The sequence below is a fragment of the Stegodyphus dumicola genome, chromosome X2, assembly GCF_044657685.1.
Source record: "Stegodyphus dumicola isolate Sdum_Otavi_A_Nest chromosome X2, ASM4465768v1".
NCBI classification, from domain to species: Eukaryota; Metazoa; Arthropoda; class Arachnida; order Araneae; family Eresidae; genus Stegodyphus; species Stegodyphus dumicola.
In genome coordinates this window covers 59,211,742-59,231,986 of record NC_140781.1, presented here as the reverse complement: position 1 = coordinate 59,231,986, position 20,245 = coordinate 59,211,742, and the positions used below count along the sequence as shown (strand labels likewise).

General features: G+C 31.9%; 1 protein-coding gene across 2 annotated transcripts in view; it reads left to right on the top strand.

Moving 5' to 3' along the window:
- LOC118185710 (uncharacterized) overlaps nucleotides 1-20,245 on the top strand; it is a 141,078-nt gene that overhangs the window by 45,985 nt on the left and 74,848 nt on the right. For both annotated transcript variants that reach the window (XM_085809756.1, XM_035355605.2), the window contains exon 4: nucleotides 17,728-17,942. In XM_085809756.1, the coding sequence (XP_085665882.1) occupies nucleotides 17,728-17,942 (215 nt within the window). The remainder of the gene's footprint in view (nucleotides 1-17,727; nucleotides 17,943-20,245) is intronic.

Sequence of the window (20,245 nt, the reverse complement as noted above, 5' to 3'; positions counted from 1 at the left end):
TCTGCAAAATAATGCTGTATTGTTTATGAATACTCAGTTTATAGCCAGATGAAATAGATGTCAAGAAATAGTATTGGAACATTTCAGGATCAAGTATTGCTGGAGATAATTTTGTCAATTATATTTCTTTCAAGGCTGTTTAAGCGGCTAGTCTCCAACAGTTTCGAACGAGTCATCGCATCACAAAAAATTTATTTAAATGTGCTAAATAAGCATAAAGGTAAACAAAACAATAAACATTTATTGATAGCTAAAAATCAGATGTTTCTCAAAAGTAAACCAAATTTTCAGATAGACAATTACACAATAACTTACTGACAAAATCTCGAACAACTAGCAGATATTTAAAATTACAACGTAATCAAATCTCTAGTCTAGAGGGAGGAATTAAAAGCTCAAATCTTGCCAGCTGCTGTTCTGTAAAAGTTTAAGTGAAAACGTACTGCAAAGAATCTAGCAAGCTAAGAAACAGTTTTGCTCACTCTAAAATCCTAAATGAAGCCTGTTAGTAAGCAACAGAGCATATGTAGAAACAGCAGTCAATTAACTAAGACTTGGTACTATCATAAGCTAGCATATCATACTCTATCTCAACGGTTCTCAACCTGTTGACTAACGCGAACCATCTAAACAAAAATTAAAATTCTCTAGTACTACCACTATATTTCACAATAATTATTTTTCAATTTCTCAATAGAAATATTAAAAAATATATTTTGCCATTTGCACAACCTGTTGGCTATTTGTATTAAATATGCACACATAAAAATATTAGATTAAAAATTAGTTACCATTTTAATTATCAAAATTTAAGTTATAGTTTAATTCTAAAATTTATTGTGAAATTTCGGCCTATTTAAGAGAGATCAATTTCTTTATGTCTGGTCATATTTCACTTAGCTTTAACCGTAAATTAGGATCCAATTTTAATTTTGATCTGTATGTTTTTTCAAATATAACATGAAAGAAAATCCTCGTTCACACAAATAGGAATAAAAATTTAATAGTTATGAAATGCCTTTAAATTCTTTTTCACTTCAGCCTAAAGTTAACAAGAGTGTTATATTTGAAATCTTCAGTTAGAGTTCAGTCACAAAAAATTTCTGTCAGTTGTTCTTTTTCTTCACGAGATTTTTGAATTTGATAGTTAAAAATACTTTGTTCCTTTGCGTACCACCTACTTTTTGCGTACCACCGGTTGAGAATGGCTGGTCTGTCGTATTCATTCCAGCTGTAGGAATTTGCACATTTCTAGCATAAGCGATAAGATTTAGAAAAAAACGAGTGTGTGAAAGGCTAGAATTCAAAACTGAAATTAGTTAAATGAACTTTAGATAAACGCTTACACCATCAGATTTAAAATTTGTGAAAACTTTAACCCATCCAGAAAATGAAATCTGTTACTTATGGTCTGTGCATTTACTTTACAACTTAAAGTATTTCTTATTATGAATAATTCATTTCTTTCATACCGTCAGCCTTTAAGTTGAGCTCTTAAATTAGACAGTAGGAAGCATTTGGAAATTTTGCTTTTGATCAGTCAGCATATTTGATGCTCAAAATATTTACTTATTTCTCATTTATGTCTGAAAATACATTTTACACTTAAGACACGGCTGAATATTCTTTCTTTGTAGTAAAACAAATTAAAAAGATGCCAAGGTGACTGAGATTTAAATTAGCACAATACATTTGTATGAGTGAGAGCTATATTTCTAAGAAATTAATTCAAAAACGAGGAAAAGTGTATTTTTAATTTTACACAGAAACAAATCTAGCAATCTAAAATATGTGATATATATACTAGAACTTTGCAACAGTATCCATCTGTTATCTGATTCTTATGCATATTAAACAAAGGTCAAAAGAATTACGTAGATTAATTTATATTTCAGACAATAAGTTATCATATATTAGGCAAAAAGTAAAATTTTAGTTACAAAATCTGAATAAGTATTTTGTTTTTCGTTCAGGTTTTTGTGCATTGAATAGAAACGTGAAACGCTGTTTCCTAGATTTTTTTCTCTTAATATTTTCGAGTGTTTAATCTGTCGTTCATTGGATACTTGAGGACTGGTAACTGAAACTTTCGATTGTAAAGATTATCAGGTGTTTTTGATAATATGCCACGCTCTTTTATAATCAGAAAATATGTATATAAATATTATGTTAGATACTTGAAACAGAAAATGTATATTATATTATGTTAAAAAATATATAATATTCATGCAGTGAAAATGTCGGCTTTCTGAAGATTATCCAGGGATGTTTCATCAATTTCGGGATATGAAAATCTGTTTTGCATTTGTAGATATTTCTGAATATTTCAAAAAGACGGCTATAACTTAGCCAGAACTGCTGTGAATAAATAAGGCTAAAAAATCTTTGGAAGACAATTGGAGAAGACCTTCAGACAAACATACATTTGTCTGCCGAAATGTCTTTTATTTGTTTTCCATTTCTACCCAGCTGGAGATCTTCAAAACAGGTTTGTAGCAGAGTTCACTAGTACTTAAAAAAATAGAGATCTCCATGATAATTTTATATTTTTAGCTAAATTTTTGAATTAGTTGACTTAAATAATGTTTAATTTTAAGATGAAAAATTATGAAATGCGTAACTTTGTTTTTATTGACGCGAAAGGAAAGCACTTTACAAATTAAATATGGGTAAATAATATTGACTCTATCACATCTGAATATTTTTTTTATTTAATTGCATAAATAACTTAAATTTTATTCCATTCTTATCTGTAACCTCGCATAATAGTATTATAACCTATCACAGGCTTTTATTAATCAATAAAATTTTATCATTTTAATCCTTAGATGAAAATTAAGCAATATCCTAAAGGAAATTAGTTCATCACTGAAATAAATTATTATAAATTCCTAAACTAAAGAAGTCTATTTAATGTTTCATCTAGATTACAGAAGTCCAGGTTACATTCTAATCTGATTGTACTGTATTTGTCACAATTTGGAAAAATTATTATATTTCATGTTCGGGAAATAAACAGCGATTTATAAAGAAGGAGCATGAAGTCATTCATCAATTTGAATGCGCGTAACATAGGTAATCCGTAACAGCGTACAAATATATTCTTTTCATTCCTTGAAATGGTTCGGGCGCTGAATACAAACAATCTCGGGTTACAGAAATGAACCGTCTGCAATGTAAACAGGAATTGAGTAGCATAGTGTAACCATTTAAGTACTTTCATTGCAGTTCTCTTATGCCAGTTAAAAAACAAAATTGCAAGCAAAAAATGACACGATGACAATTTCATGTTTCTACTTATACTTTCCATAATAAGCAGTCAAACAGTAGTATCTTTAAACTGGAACTGAAATGTGAAGAATTCGGTTACACGATAAGCTTCTGGCTCCGTTTCTCAAAAGTATTTTGAAACAGTTTGCAATATTTAATATGGTTTCCAAATTGAAGAAATAAAATTGCATCTTTTATGTTTATGAACTTTATCAAACAAACTAAAATTTGAAAATTCTAATAAATTCTAAAATATAAAATAATTTTCCTTTGTAGTAAAGAAAATTTTTAAATTTAGAAATTAATTTTCTCTACTTTTGAAATTTTCAGAAATTGATTTTATATTGCGAATAAAGAAATCTATTGTAATGATGTAAGGATTATGTTAATTTTACTAACAGTTAAATTTTGAGTTAAAGTTCCTTTCCTGTCGATTCTTAACTTCAACTTACTACTTCCGGCCAGAACGTAGTTTTAGAATCACGTCTGAATACATAATGAGGAAGAGCGGTATTTATAATGAGAGAGAATCAGAGTTTCTGATTAGCGAGCGTTCGTCTTTTGGGCTACTCTCTCTCAAAGCTGTTATTACGTTCGGCCGTACTCAGGTCCTTGATAGCTTCGCAGTCAATTAGAGTTAGGCCAACTAGGTGAGAATCTTGATAGCTTCGGCTATATCTCTTTAGTTTAAATTAGTTTTAGTTTACTCCTTAGCCTCTTACGTTCAAGCCCAAGTGTCGGCTTTTATTGTATACTCCAAGACGGAGTTCTGTTAAATCGTATTTGAATAATAAAGGGTTATTTACCCTTTCATCTTGTTGTTTCTTGTCGCACGAACTCAAGCGATTATTCGCTTAACTGTTGTTAAGATTCTTCACGTTCAATAATAACTTTAATAACTTTACAAGCATTTACAAAGTGAGGAACTCTACAATGAAAAAAAGCAAAAAATGTCTATGTTAAACAAAATTGCAGTGAATGCAGAAATATCCAGGCATACGAAATGTATTCATAGGGTTAATGTAGCAAATAAACCATTGTTAATTAATCTTTAATGGATAAATCTTATGGTTTAAGAATTTGGGGTTTTCCAAGCCGTTGTTTTTTCTGACTTAGCATTAAAGTATGTTTTATAATTCAAGCGAAAGATCTGTCATCTAACATAACAGTTTTGGATTTGAATTTTATCCACGAAAGATTCATTATTACGTTATCTGATGCTTAAAATACACTCTTTCTAAACAACTAAGCAACAAACGCTGAAAGAGATTGTACAAATGTAAAAAGGGGAATTAAAACTCACAACTTACGTATGAGTTGCATCGCCGAATTCAAACAGGCAACCAAAATCAACCTAAAACGCAATCTCGCGGTTAAACCAAAACCCCTTAATAAGGAGCATGCCGTACCTGTGTATCAATTTGCAAGCAGCGATGGTTCTGTGTAATCCGAGGTATCCAAAGGGGAAAGCATGAGTCGAAGACACTATTTGCACGATGAAATGCGTTGGAGGGTTGTCGGGAATGTTGCAAGCTGGAGCAAGACAATCCGCTGTTGCGAGAGAGCTGAATGTGTACCGTAGTGTCATCAGTCGTAGGCTGTGGAATCGTTACCAAAGAGATCAAAACCCCTGTAGAAGACATGGGTCTGAACGCCGGAGGATTACTACAACGGCAGACGACCGCTTCCTGTCGTTACATGAAAGATGCCATACATCATTAACAACATGACAGCTGCCATTGCATCTCTCTGCAGGACGGCCCATATCCCTCCAAACTGTGTCGCGCAGACTGCATGAAGGTGGGCTGCACGTCCGACGATCTATGGTTTGTGTTCCTTTGTCCCCATTACATGTCAAAGCGCAGTTGACTTCGCATTTGGACACCACAGCTGTGTGGCCACGTACTCTTTATGAATGAGTCTTGATTGAACATCCAGAAAGATTCCAGAAGGGCAATGATATGGCGAGAGCCAGAGATACGTTATCGGGCTCCATACATTGTCGAAAGAGGCAGTTACAGAGGAGAAGGCTTACTTGTAGATGTTGGGATAGCAACTAAAAGCGGCAGCGACTTCGTGATTTGTGGTGGTTCTGTAGCAGCCATCCAATAGCACTACGAAATTCTACACCGTCTTGTGCATTCTTTTATCGTTGCAATGGGTACCGATGCGATACTTATTAACGATAACGTCTGCCTGTATAGAGCTCAAGTGATGCGAGTCATCTGGAAACCATTCCCCATCTATCGTGGCCTGCTCCATCACCGGACCTGAATCTCACAGAGCATATGTGAGACATGTTGGGATGATAGATAGCAGGTCGCACTGTGCCACCAGACACTCTCCACGAGCTGCTCCGACATGCATTACTACATTAATTGGCTGTACTGCCACAACAAACGATCGACGACACTATTGCCAACTTGACTCACCATTGTCTCTCCGACATTTCAATTAGAGGGTGTCATACCCATTATTAGCGTGATGTTTCCATTGCACATTCTTCGGAACCATTTGATCTTTCGCTACGTGATAGTCGTAATGCATGTGTTTTGGTATGTCTTTGCTTCATTGTTTGCCATATGGTCTAGTAATGCCACACCAACCTCTTGGATAAATTTCACGCGTATCCATTAGTTTTTGTTATATTCCGCGTTTTGCTTTTATTACACATTTTTTGAGGAGGGATGTAAATGATAATCTTGTCTATTAAAACCTCAAAAAAATTTTTTAGCTTTTCATTTGCTGTAAGGACTTCTATTCATTTTTCGTTTGTTATAAAAATCTCATATTAATATGTATTAAGAAAGAGAATAACTGTAATTTATTTGTAATTTGTTTGTCCTTGGATGTTTTGAATGTGTTTCCTCAGAACTGAATTTCCTTCCTATAACGAGAGTTCCCTCATGTTGCTTTCAAAATACTGCTATTATAAAACAGGAAAGAAATTTAAATTTTGAGACATTTCCTCTTTAAAAATAAATAACGAGGTTTTCCTATCACTTTGATACCACTTTTTCAAATAAGAGGTACGTAAAATCTTTATTAATTATTTCACATCCTGTTGACATGATAATCATTGTAAAAAAGAAATATAGTTAGACAATCTGCATTTTTTAAGCTTTCAAAGTCTATGCTCACTTATAAAAAGATAAGAGATAGAAAATGTTTGTAATTACTGCTACTCACAATTTACTAAAAATTGCCCAGGGTGATTCACAGCATCTCGACAAACCATAAAATTGAAAGGCAAAATATTTTTATTTCAAAATTTCAGGATTTACATATGAGAATGAACGACATTAAAAACCTCGCTTTACAAAGTGCTGACCTAACCCTTGGCCAAGCGGTTAAGACCGTTGAATACTAATAGCACAAGATGGTTTGGGCTCGATTCCAGTGAATGTGAGGGGAAGTTTGAGAAGTTGAGAACAGGAAAACTTAAAATAAATTTGTTATGCAAAATAAGGAAAACCCTACAATGTAACAATGCAAGCTAGTCGCCCTCAGAAAATACTCCACGAAGGCATCCGTTCTCTTAGGCAGATAGCGTCCTTGGCTTTTCCACATTCTTTTTTTTTCTAGTGGTGGGGACTAGCCTTATAGACGTTTGCCTCTACTAAAACATGATTTTTAATATGAATCTGGGTTAGACAAAATAAAAAACTGAATTTAATAGAGAGCAGATTAATAAAAAACGCTCAACATAGCATATTTAACATAGCTTATTGCCTGCCGCAAAGTAAGCTTATAAACCTTAAAAAGAAACAAGTTCTTCGTAGCAAACCTTCTGCTCTCTGATATTTGCACAACAAAGAGTTGGGTCACTATTAAATTTCATTGCGTTATTTTAATCTCCTGTTATCTTTTCAGCTTATGCGTAATATGCGTTAAAAATAACTATAATTTTTTGATAAGCGTCGTTATTTAGCAATTTAGTTTCCTGCTAATGAAATTACGTTGGAGAAAGAATGCTAAATGAATACACACTTCTTAAGAAGCTGTTTCAACGCTTAAGATTTAACACAGAAATGCAGATTTAATTTTTATTTGTCAGCCATAAGCTAGGAATTTTAGAACTAAAGATTTAAAAAAACGGAAAGTCAGCACCCAATTTTAAAATTATTTAAAAGTTCTCATTAGCTGGTTTTGTTTTTCCGTAAATTACGCACACTGTTTCCTAAGCTTTTCCTCATTTTCTTTTTATTTCTTTCCGAACAAAAGGAGAACAAATCGATAGCATGCTATTGCTGACCATTTGTACAGCCTTGAAAAATTCTAGCTTTTATTATCGTGTTGCTTAACATCCACAGACAAAATTACGTTTGCAGCAGTTTCTTTTTCTCAGTGCTTCACTGATCGGTTTGCCCTCAAATACTGAAGTATACAAGCATCTTTCTTAACAGCTTTAGCTTACACCTGATCAGGATTTTAGTATTACCAGAAAAAATAGAAATAAATTATTATGTCGGATTTGTAAATTAATGGAAAAATCTCATATGCAGGAAAACATACTTACGTATTTTTTCGCCCACCATGAAAATTGATGGAAGACTTTCCACACTTGACGTAATTGTTCCGACGTAAACCAGAATTAACAGATAGCTGTTTTTTTTAGTTATAAAATCAACAGATGTAAGTTATGCATCTAATATATAAAAACCTTGAGTAAATACTAGCTCAAACTTGTGCTAATCGTTTGGAAAAAGTTAGTTATGTATGTAAATAAAGTGGCTTATCGAGGATTAATCAGTTTTATGTGAAATTAAGAAGAAAATATTGTTAAGTGAGTTGTGAGTCCTTTGATGTCATGCTTATCCGTAATTGGCTGTAAATCACATTGTCAGGAGAATTTTTTTGGCCGAAAATGATCAACGGAAAAATATTTAAGTACCAGAAAAAAATGTGTTGACATTTTAAGAAAAACATAAGTTAAATTATTAGGGAAACGCAAAAAATTACTGCTTGCAGCTTCTCTAAGAGTAGCCTTATTTTCGAATCATTTGCGAATGTTCTGTAGGAAACGTAAGGGAAATAAATTAGATTGATGGATAGTTTCGCTTTATGCATTCTTTAAACTATTATCTACTTTCTTGAAATAATTTCACAAACAGGTTAATAGTTTTGTCTCTTGGAAAGAGAAAACTATGCTCTAGCCAACCAATTTTATCTTTACTTTAATATAAAAATCATACATCAATCAATCATTTCAAGAAATTAAATGATAATATTTTAGAAGACTAAACTTAAATTATTAGAAGAAATGCTAAACTATCTAAGATCCAAAGCCTTTTATTTCCAGTCTGAATTTTTTTACATTTGCATAACTTTTATTACCATGATTTACTTACGTTACTATGTGTTTTCCTACTGCTCAGATAATGTGAGAGAATTATCAATCATTAAAGAATATAAGTTTGCCTGTTTAAGCAGCTAAGGCAAAGAAAATGTAGGTTGTCTGCCTAAGGATAGGAATGCCTTCGCAGAGGACTTTCTAAGGCAAACTGGTTCATATTCTCATTACACATAATCAGAAAGCTATGCGGCAACAGATACTATCATGCAGCAAACAGCTCTTCGGGATATGAATCCGAGTCGAACTACCAGTTTTCAGTGGCCTTATCATGTTCGGTTATTAATTGATTTTGAAGAAAATAAGAGAGCAAAATATTTTTTTAAATGCCAATTTTCTTCATTTAAGGGTTTCCACTGCAAAAATTTGAAAGATATCAGTTGGATATATTTTCTGTCTCCTTCCAGCATGCCTTCGTGGTGTCACGGTTAGCACACATGGCGTGTATTGAAGAGGCACAGGTTCGAGTCTCGGCCTAGGGCATTGCCCATTTTTCACTTCTTTGATTCAGAAAAACGCTAATGACTCTACAGTGTAATCTTCTAAAATAATTATGACACCCATAATTTAGATGCTTATCAAGAGATAACACGTAAGAACTGTTCAAAATAGAAACGATGCGTTCTTGTTAGGGAACATTCATTTCAGTCTGAAAGAATTAACACAAACTTTTGGCAACCACCTCCTCCCGTTGTAGATTAAAAATTATTCCGTGATTTAAAAACTAGGATTTGCTTTGACCTAACATTTCTCATTGTGTAAATGATGTAAAAATATTCTTAAGTAATTCTTAAGAAAGGAAGATAAAACCTCAAACTTTAGTCTTCTAGAATTTTCACTATTCTAATAGCTTCTAATCCCTTACTATATTGTATTTTTTTCAAAAACATAATAATTTGTTTTATGCTTACGAAGAAACGCAATTGCAAAGGAGATAAGTATTACAGGAGCAATTTTTTGTTCAAATAATCAAGAGCTCAAAAATTGCTGGTAAAAAAATATTCTTCATTTTAGTCAAGGCCCTGACACTTTTTATCTCCCGATAACACTAATACCATTTAAGAATTAATATGGCTTGAACCTCAGAAAACTACCATGTTTCATTTTTAAATTCTACCTAGCTTTGCTATTTGATATCTGAAAGTTACGGATACCCAAAGAGTTTAAATTTTCCTTGTTAAGGACATAGAATATAAATTCACATTATATAATATATAAACTTCGTAAATTAGCGAACCCACCGTTGGACGAGTCATTAAAATCTCTTAACACTGGTAATTCAATATGAGTTCAAATTTAAGCGAACGGTTTGAGTATTTTCGTGGTTTTAAATGCGATGTAAGTAAAGTCAAATTCCCTTCGAAAAGTCTTCCACGAAGCAGTACCTTTTTTTTTAGACAGATAGCCCTTGTCTGCTTTGCCTTATCTGGAGTACACACCAACCTCTTCGAACACGCCAATCTAGCAGCTAACTTCCAGAAACAAGGTGAATCACTTCGATGCTTTCTTTCCCCTTTCCAGATGTTTACGGGAGAAAATCACTCGAAGGAATCACAACCGTCAGGCCTAACTTGGGATACATCAAGGAACTGGCAAGAGCAGGCTAACACGTCGCCTGCTGAAAACCAGTATAACCCATGGAGGTAGGAAGTAAGAAGGAGTCGCCCTAAACAAGTTTCTCCGTACCCTGATCTGAAGCACCGGCGATCCCTACGTGGTGACCAAAACATTGGGTCATTTACCATTGAGTTCTATGGGATTTGACGCGTTCGGGTGTAAATATTTTGTAATTACGTCGCAAATATACATATAAATGTATATATTTTCTTTTTCTACATCACTTAAGAGCCCTAAGTATGTGAAAACAACATATTTTTAAACAACAGTTCATTCTGAACGGAATTAAATGCTATACTTTTCACAGGACAGTTTTCTCAGAATGGTTTAATTTGAATGAAATATTTTCACAAGTTTTCGTTAATTACATTAGAAAAAAAAATTAAGGTAATTCGGTTTTATTCGGTTAAGGTACAAAAATTAAGATCGAAGTTTATTGTATTATTAATATTAAAATTATGCATTATTTCTTTTCTATTTATAGCGCTTCTTCCTAAAATACTTTCTTAAATATGACATGATTTTTTGGCTTCTTTTAAATCGAAAAATGTAAGTCAATTTATAATTAATGCTCTATTCGGTTCATTTTAAATTAGAGAATTATTAGGAATTAAATAGTATTTGACTATCTCTGAACATTTCTGAAAGGGAATAAAATAAGTTTTTTTTTTTTTTTTTTTTTTAAGTATTGTTTAAAACTTGTAACTGAGTTATTATAAAATGTAAAGTGAATAATTCTTTTAATTATACTTATCAGATTTTTTTTTTACCCTTCATTTCAACAATACATATTCCAAAACTCTTTATTACGTTCTTAAGTGCGCATCTCATAGCATTTGCTTTACAATACCTTTTAACAGATTGCTTTCCAATACGAAGAATTCTTGCTTAAATAGTTTTATAACGTATTTGTCAACAGGATTTCAATTTATGTTTACAATTCAATATTAAGGTTATTATATATTTAGATAACATTTATAATCATTATAAATTAAATACATTTAATCATTAGATTTCTTCACAGTACTTTCACAGTTGTTTATAAGTGAATAAATTCTTCATTTCAAATACATTTATAAATAATTTAATGAATATTTAAGTATTTTGTCAAAGGCAGATACATGCTTCTTGCAAGCACATGCATAAATACCCATACATATTTCCTATTTATCATTTCCGGCATGTGCAAATCTTTAATTTCTGTGCATTCACTATATTTTTCGTGTAAAGTAATTTACACTAATTTAGCATAGACCCGAAAGTTTTACATAAAAAATATATATGAATATAATTTGAGTGAAAATTATAAGTATTATTTTTAATACCCACTCAAAGGTCAGTTTTTCTTCAAAATTCCTCCACAATGGCATCTCTCTCTTTAGGCAGATAGCCCTTGCATGCGTTACTCTATTTAATAAAAACTTAATCTGACCTACGTGCCTAATTACAAATATTTTAACATACATAATTTTATATTTACATTTAGCCATCAAGTTTCAAACTTTTCAAATCTTCTAGAAAATAAATTTTGGCAGATCTCTTTTAGCAATTTTCTTAAAATCTATATTTTTGTAGTGCAACAGCTTAGAATTTTATAAAACAAATTCATAATCAAAATCGCTGTTGTTAGTTATCGAAAAATAACCAAGATGTGATTTTTGCGTAAATGTCAGTAAACTATACAAATTGCTATTATCCATTACACTATGAATGTTTCTTTCATGCGAGAGTGTCCCCTTTTTCAATTTCTATGGAACTGTCGTGTGTCGAAATACTATCAGAATCTTGTCAAGCGAGCTTCTGAATGTAAACAAACAACACCCCGTCTAGTGACCCAAGCTTCAAAGCAGTGCTTCACTTCTAGCGCGGAATGGCCCCTCCTCCCTTTCTTACCTCCATGGTATAACCCCAAAATTCCAATGCTTTGCCTGTATCAGCTAATCAACCAATTGACGAAGCGTGAAGCAGCGCAAACAATTCACACTTTGAAGTTAATTTTTCTTCGCAGCTAGTATAGTTAGGCACTTCTCACAGAAATTATGAGAAACTAGCCTGTGATAATACAGACAGAATAAAATGAAATTGTACGCTATATGCCTAAGTTATTTCGGATTCTCTAAATAAATAGCTATGAAGATCGCATTTTGGTCTGTTTAGCTTATCAAGGAAATCTGTATAAGGTATTTGCTTTATCTTACCGATTCTTCCTATTTTTATATATTAGAAGGTTTGTTATTTTTATAACTTTCTTTTTCATATTCCATGCTACTTAATCATCTGCTCAGAAGCAGCGAAAGTCATTCTGTTATGCTAAATCCCTACTCTGAAGTTATATAAAAATCTAATCTAGCATTTTAGTTCTACAATATTATCATTTTTTTAAAACAGAAACAAAATCCTAAGTTTCTAATCGCATATATAAATACAATTATTCAGGTGAAGTACGTAAATTAGCCATGCAGTTCTTTGGATTTGCTGGTATATCTTTTCATTTGTAACATTTTGCGCTGTTTTAAATTTATGTATTTGTCGTATTTTTTATTTACTTTTTGTTTTTACTAATCCACATTCAGTGACTCGTCAACCCTTTGTTACAGACTATGAGTCTCAAATCCTATTGTCGATGGCACTATGATTCTTTTCAACCCATTTTACGTAACTTTGACCCTGCTTTGCAACCATTCGCAACTATTCGCTTAAATTTTTAATAAACTGGCGCATTAATCTTTTTTAGTGCCTCTTAACACAATCGAGCTGAAATTGAAGTTTTGAGTTAATGTGTAATGTTTATCGCATACAGATTAGCGCAGTATGATCTGTTGGATAAATCTTGAAACAGCGTTAATAGCATTCGATTAGAACAAAGGCAGTTTATAATTTTTACTTCATCCCTACATAAACAAAATCTTGAAGTATGCTGAGAGGTTAAGCAGCCGAGTTTAGATGAGAGCGAAGAACACAAAGGGAATGGAAAGCCCCCGAATGTACTGAAGACCCAGTAACCCATGTATGCAACGTCTTGCGACCAGTGTCTTGTTTACCCAATGTCAACAATGCCTGAAGCCTGAGGGTTGCCCTAAGCGGATAGGAATTAAAATAATTCTTACGCGCTTTATTTACAGCATTTTCATAACAAGTACGCCGCTCCTAGCAAGTACCAGTTTACATTTTTCTAAAAAGTGTGGTGTATAATTTGACAGCGAACGCAGTTTATGTTATTTGAAGTAATAATAACATAGTCTTATTATGAGGCTCTTCTGGTGTTTATCTACAGTCTAATGTCCATGTCATATATTTTCTTTAAAGGTGTTTTCTCGCTTTCTTGCAGCACATAATTTTTGTAATTATTAGTTTTATATTTTTAGAGCATTGTATCCTATTTGTTATACTTATACGACATATGATATAATACTTATATTACAACGTATAATTATTTTACCAACTATATTGTGCACGTAGGCTAAGAAACGACATTTTAAAGTTTAAACCAGTTTGCGGCGACCATCCCTATAATTGCATTAATCTTGAAATGCGAGTTAAGAGAAACTCTTTTCTCATCCGCAAAGTGTTAATTTACATTCTACTGCAGCGTGGTTTGAATCTGATTCTCATTTCAGTTTCCACTGTAAGTTACGCTAAATTTAACGTACGTTTTTGCGCTCTCAGTTATTATCGCTAAATCAGTTAATGAGTAGGTGAGATCTGCTCATAAGAAATGTAAGTGTTGGCTACTGTAAAAGACATAGTCAGCATTCCATTCCTTTCTTATTTCTGCAAAATTACAATTCGCATTACATCCACATTTAATTTACCGTTTGATATCACTGCTCCTGCTTAACATAAATTAAGGAAATATAAAAAAAATTAATTAAAAAATTTGGTCTAAATTTGGTTAAAAGAATTTCCAGACCAAACAGCAAATTTTATTATCGCTAACTTCAGGAAAAGATAAAGAAGACATAAAACAGGATTAAGCTAGTTAATTAATTCTAGGAGCATTATCATTATAGGAGATCTAACTCGATCTAATATTGCATGGCTCTGAACGCTCTGACTTTTCCTGAATTTGGTTCATCTTAACTGTATCTAATTACTATCGATTCGGACACTAACTCGCATTAGATTTTTATTTAAAATTTATTTAAAAAATTATTAATGGTTGATATTTATATTTTAAATACTAATTTACATTAAAAAGATGTATTTTCATGAAATGCAACACATATTTTTTTAATATAATCGAAAGAATGGCATTTGGAAAAACGATTGTAGTTTCTTGGTTGAAATTCAAAGTTAGAAAGCTAAATATGAAATTCTACGATGCTTTAAAATTTCTGGAGTGCTATAGATTTTAACCAAACACAGCGGAGAGGGATTTCGTACATAACCGAAACGTAGATGGGATACGATTAAAAGAATTTATTTCCTTAAATTTTGTTCAAAAGCAAACCTTCTTCCAAGTGAAATTGCTTATTGTGTTTCAGATGTTAAAACCAAAGCAGAACTCACATTTTCTATTGATAATATTATTTTGACATTTACTAGTTTGTCACTTTTGTAATTAGACTCCGTGAAAACTCGCCGTTTGACAATTAGAAAACAACGATAAACTTTATTAAAATTAAATTTAAATTTGCTACCTAACTTTTAATTAAACTTTAGTTTAGACTAAAAAGATTGCTAACTCCATGTAGTTTATAAAGTTTATGTCTTTAACTGTAGTTTCTTGAAAGTATCTTGTCAATTTAACATTGGTGAGTCATGATGATGAATGTGATGGCAAAGAAGAATTATGCAAATATTGCGTATATGGAAGCTTCCAGACGTCAAATTCAACCAAACTTCTATTTTAAGATTTTGTACTATTGGTCTTAGCTTGAACATAATGCACCCAATTAATAATATTTTTGTGAACAAGACTAGGAAAGTGTGATTAGATGCTCAGATTTTAATTATTCGAAATTGATTATAAGTAAACAAATGTTCCGACAATGAGCTTTTATAAGGTTCTCTTTGTGGAAACATATCTGTCCGAATTTTCCAATTTTTCGAATCATCTCCTGGTTTTAATTAGTTCGGGTGATCGAGGTTTCAGTATTTTACCTACATTTAATCTAAAGCACGAATGCAGAAACTTATGCTTCCAACTTTTGTGAAGTCACTTCTGGCAAATTTGCGATGCTATATTTCACTAAGTTGCAATCATTTTCGTTCGGTTATGCGAAACATGAAAACGCATTTACCTTCTCACTTCTCTTATTTTTTATAAATCGTGGATACGGGAATATGACTGCATTTCACCCGCATTTGTTTGCTTGTCTTAGTTTCATTTTTACATATGTAGAAGTATTTGAATATTAAAATGTTTTTACCTGAGATTCAATAATGTGTAGAGGATAAAATAATGCATTTGAAATTATGATTAAAATTCGAAGCATTAATGAGAATATAACGGGTGAATTAATTTGATTCAGTGTCATAATTAGTGGTGTACATAGTCTCTGATTTGGTGCCAGAAGCAAATGCATTTTATCAATGAAAAATAAAAAAAAAGATGTAAGGAAAAATAAAAGTTACAAATGCTTCCAAATAAGCTGAATAATTACTTAGTAGGTTTTATTCCAGATTGAATTCAGGCCACTGATAACATCTTCTAACTTTCACTTCATTGTTAGTATTTTTAAAGCAACATACCAAGGGCACCAAGGGATCATTGTTCTCACTCTTGACATTGAAGCTTTGGTGATTTGGGTCAGCGCACAAGGAGTCAAGTTAACTCAAATCGAGAAGAATGTTTTCAGTAAATACTCATTCATTTCTTTTCATACAGTTCACAAATGTAAATTTTTATCTTTACTTATGATTCCGAATTTTCGGATTTATGAAATTATAATGTAATGATAAGTAACAGCATATATTGTAGAAACATGTCAATTTATAGAATACATTTTATCTAAATATTTTAATATAAGTTTGTGAATATCAATCAGTATTTACAAATGTAACTAATATTTCAAATTAAATTGCAGCGAAATATCATTAAGACGAAATCTCATTTAATCCAAACGAAGTCCGAAGTCCCAAAAATCTGTTAAAAAGGGATGCTAACAAATTTCGTTAATTCGAGCAATTGTTTTAATAAATTTTAACACTTCAAACAGCATTCTGTAGCTTTTTTGAGGGGTGTACGTTTCTAATTGTTCAAAACACGAGTATCTACTCACTTTGTCATTAATTATCTTAGCATACGATACGTTTTTTTGATATAATATTTAGTACGGACTACTCAGTTTTATGCATTCATCTGTGACTTATTCCATCAAACAGCACTTCAACTCCGAGATAATCACATATTTTCTTAAAAACGCTATTTTGTAAAATAAGTTCCCAAGATTGATTCTCGCCTTTAGTATTTGACTAGATCCAAAACACAGCTTTTAGAAGCAGAGAATGTATGTTGTAGTCAGCTGTGTAATTAAAATTCTCAGAAAACTGGAGGTTAATTTCATATTATGTTATCCTTGCCTCCAAATGAAGAATTTCTTTACTCGAAAATCTCTTTGAGTCGCGACACTACAGTGATTTCTGTGAGTCGTCTGTCCAATGGTGAAGATCTTAGTTTATTTAGTAATCCTTTTTTTTTTTTTTTTTTTTTTTGTTTTGTTTTGTTTTGAATATGCGTCTATGAATGCTATATATGTATTCTTCCTCGCTTGACAAGTTTTTTGGTTTATCATTTGTCTTTCAGTTTTTGTTTTCCAGTTTCTTTCCCCCCCTCTTCCCTAGATTTCACAGTTCAAAATCTCTGGTAGTACTCTGATCTGGAGAGATATGTGTCTATCGGCTGTCCTACTACAAACAATAACTGATGTTTACTACTGGTACCTGCTAACCGGCTATCTCAACATTTGCTTCTAGGCAATCTGCCTGAATTATAGGGTCATCTTTCAACAGAGCAACGTATTTCTTCCTGTGGCTCAATAACTACTAAGGGGTTTAAGACACATTGACAATAAGTTCGCCATATTGCTTTGGGCCTTCAACTCCCTTGAACATTTATTATGCTATGCTAGAACAGCAGCTGAAGTTTTTTCATGGCATACGCCTTAACTGAAATAAGTAGCCACTGCAGCCTAAATAGTTTTAATAGTAGTAATATAGAACATGTTCCTAAAATTGCAGAGTGTGGTTTTAAGCTCTTCAAGCCGTATACCAGTGTATTATTATCCCTATACAGAAAGGTGTACCAGAGTAATTATTAGACTAATTTTCCTAACGTAGATTTAACTTAGATTATACTCGCATATAAGGAGGCGCATCGCTTTAAATTATATTTTGTAAACCCTTGAGAGTTAAACTTTAGATAACTGAAAGTTGTTCTGGATATTTCACTTGTAAACTTTCATACATTTTAAGTGAAATTATATGTACTTTATTTTAAAACACATATTTGTGAGCTTAATATAGTATTTTTAATTAAATTTTAGGTATAAACTAAGCAAGGAGCAAGTAGCATATAGCTTGCCTACAGCTGATATCAGAGGAACGCTTCTAAATACTGCTTGTCCTCTAGAAGTGGATTTTCCATGCCAACCAAGGAAATACAGAGCTTTTAGCGGATACTGCAATAATGTTCAAAATCCAAGCTGGGGCAATGCAAATCGACGTTTTGTTAGGTTTCTTGTCCCAGATTATGCTGACTGTAAGTACTTGCATCACATCTTTCTACATGTAACTAGACAGTGCACAGAAACCTATGACTAAAAGCAGTTAGTTATGTGATTTTCGATTAAACAAACACATAAATAAGTTAAGTACAGGCTTTATTTCCTTAAATATTGGTCTTAGGTATGTATTTCGAGTTAAAAAGTTACTTAGAATAAGGTACAGTATTTTATGATTAACAGTTTAAATAGCGTAGGTATTCCGCAGATACAAAATATATCATTTTAGATATATATGTGTATATTTATGATCAGAGCAAACAGGTCAGTTAATTAAGTATTCATTAGACTTTTATTAAACTAACTATAGAAATTTCATAAGTATATGCTCGAAATTCTCAGAGATATGCGTAATTGAAATTTTCATGAGGCTAGCTACAAATTTAATAACGAGCGTTATTTTACTCTGTGCAAAATCCTCAATCGCCGAAACCAGCAATATTTGCTTTGTAGTAGTTATTTCCTAAATTGGGAAAAGTCTTAAATTTGAATCGCTAGTAGGTTTTGAAAAATGATTCATTCAATAAATTTATTCCTAACTAGCTGCATGAATTTTTCACGTCACCTTTTTAATTTAACTTACTAAAATATAAATAATATTTCACTGAGCAGATGTTTTTGCTCTAGAAAGATCATAAATGTTTTTAAATACTCGAACACTTGCTTCTCAAACATATGGCGGGAAGAACTGAATCCATATATCATTTAGCCGTCTCAACTCTGAAAACGTTATCATAGGGATTAGACCGATATAACACGTGTGAGAAGACAGAGAGAACAAACACAAGAAATCAAGCATTAACGCGGAGTTCGAACACGTACCTTGGAGTTTGGACTAGCAACTACTATACCATCTAGGGCGACAGGAAGGTCATGCAAAGTGTTTGATTTTATACTTGCACATCTTTTCCACCAATGTGGTTGAAATTTTATCGTAAAATTCTATACGTTAGTTTCAGAAACGGGTAAACTGGAAGTGTATATTTAAGATCAGTATTTTAGGAAATAAGCACGGAGCAACCTTTTGCGAACACTCAGTGCATCTCCTCAGTTTCATTATGGCGGTAGTAGTCATTTGTTATTCATGTAGACAAAAGCGATTACTATTTATAACATCTGATGAAACAGTAGCTACTTTCTTATATAACTATTTTAGAGAATACAAGAAGTTTATGACCGATATGTATGCTAAAACACTGATTTAGGGATGTACATTTGAAATCAATATATTAGCGTATTAAAGCTTGCAACGGCCTTTTCAAATTACAGGGTGTGACAAACAATTACGATCACTTAAATTATGTAACACGAAGAAGGTCAAGCTTATGCAAACGTTTTTCATACTCACTTAACACATAATCTTTTCTATTAATTAAGGAATTAAAAATTATGAAGTATATAAAACTTCCCACAAATTCTGAAGAATGTTCGAAAGCTAAACCATCATCAATTACAAAAAATTATTTCAACGATTCACATTTTCCAAAAATAACGTCATCCATTTAATTATGAAGCATTCATTGCGTAAATACTAATTTATTAATAGTTACGTTTTAACATCGCACATTTTACGTCATATGGAAAATTTCCTACAAATTTTGTTTCATTTATAATTTAAAATACATATGTTTGTCTTTTCTATCAAAGTGTTTTTAATGTTGCCTTATGTCGACATAATGTATTAATGGATGATCAAGATCATAATGTAGACATGTTAAATGAAATGCATTTGAAAGTTAGTTTTAAGATGAAAGTAATAAAATTCTTGAATAACTTCTCACAATATTCGAAAATACAGTTTACATATTTCTAGTTCGTTTCGATATAAAATGCTGCCTAAAGTAGCAGTTCATTATTATATTTTCATTACCTGCGATATATTTTATGTATATTTAAATATAACTAAAAATTTCCTCCTTCATTTATATTCTACATTTAACTTAGGATTAACATGAAGTATATTGGTATAATTTTCATTGCTTTGGCACACTCTTGTTATTATTGAGTTGATCAAATGTTCATAAGTTGGAACTATGTTATACATGTGCTTAAAATTAGGAAATAGTTTGTGTAAATTAAACAAAAATTATCATAAACAACAAGCTATTAAGTATTTTCGTGAAATCGTGTTTTACAGGATTACCTCGTTTGTCCATTTTTGGCTATCTTCTTTACATAATTATCTTCTTTATCTTCGTTCTGCCTTTACAGGATTATCTTCTTTACATGATTATATTTCTTTAGAGGATTATGTATTCTTCTAATTATCTTTTTGAATAAA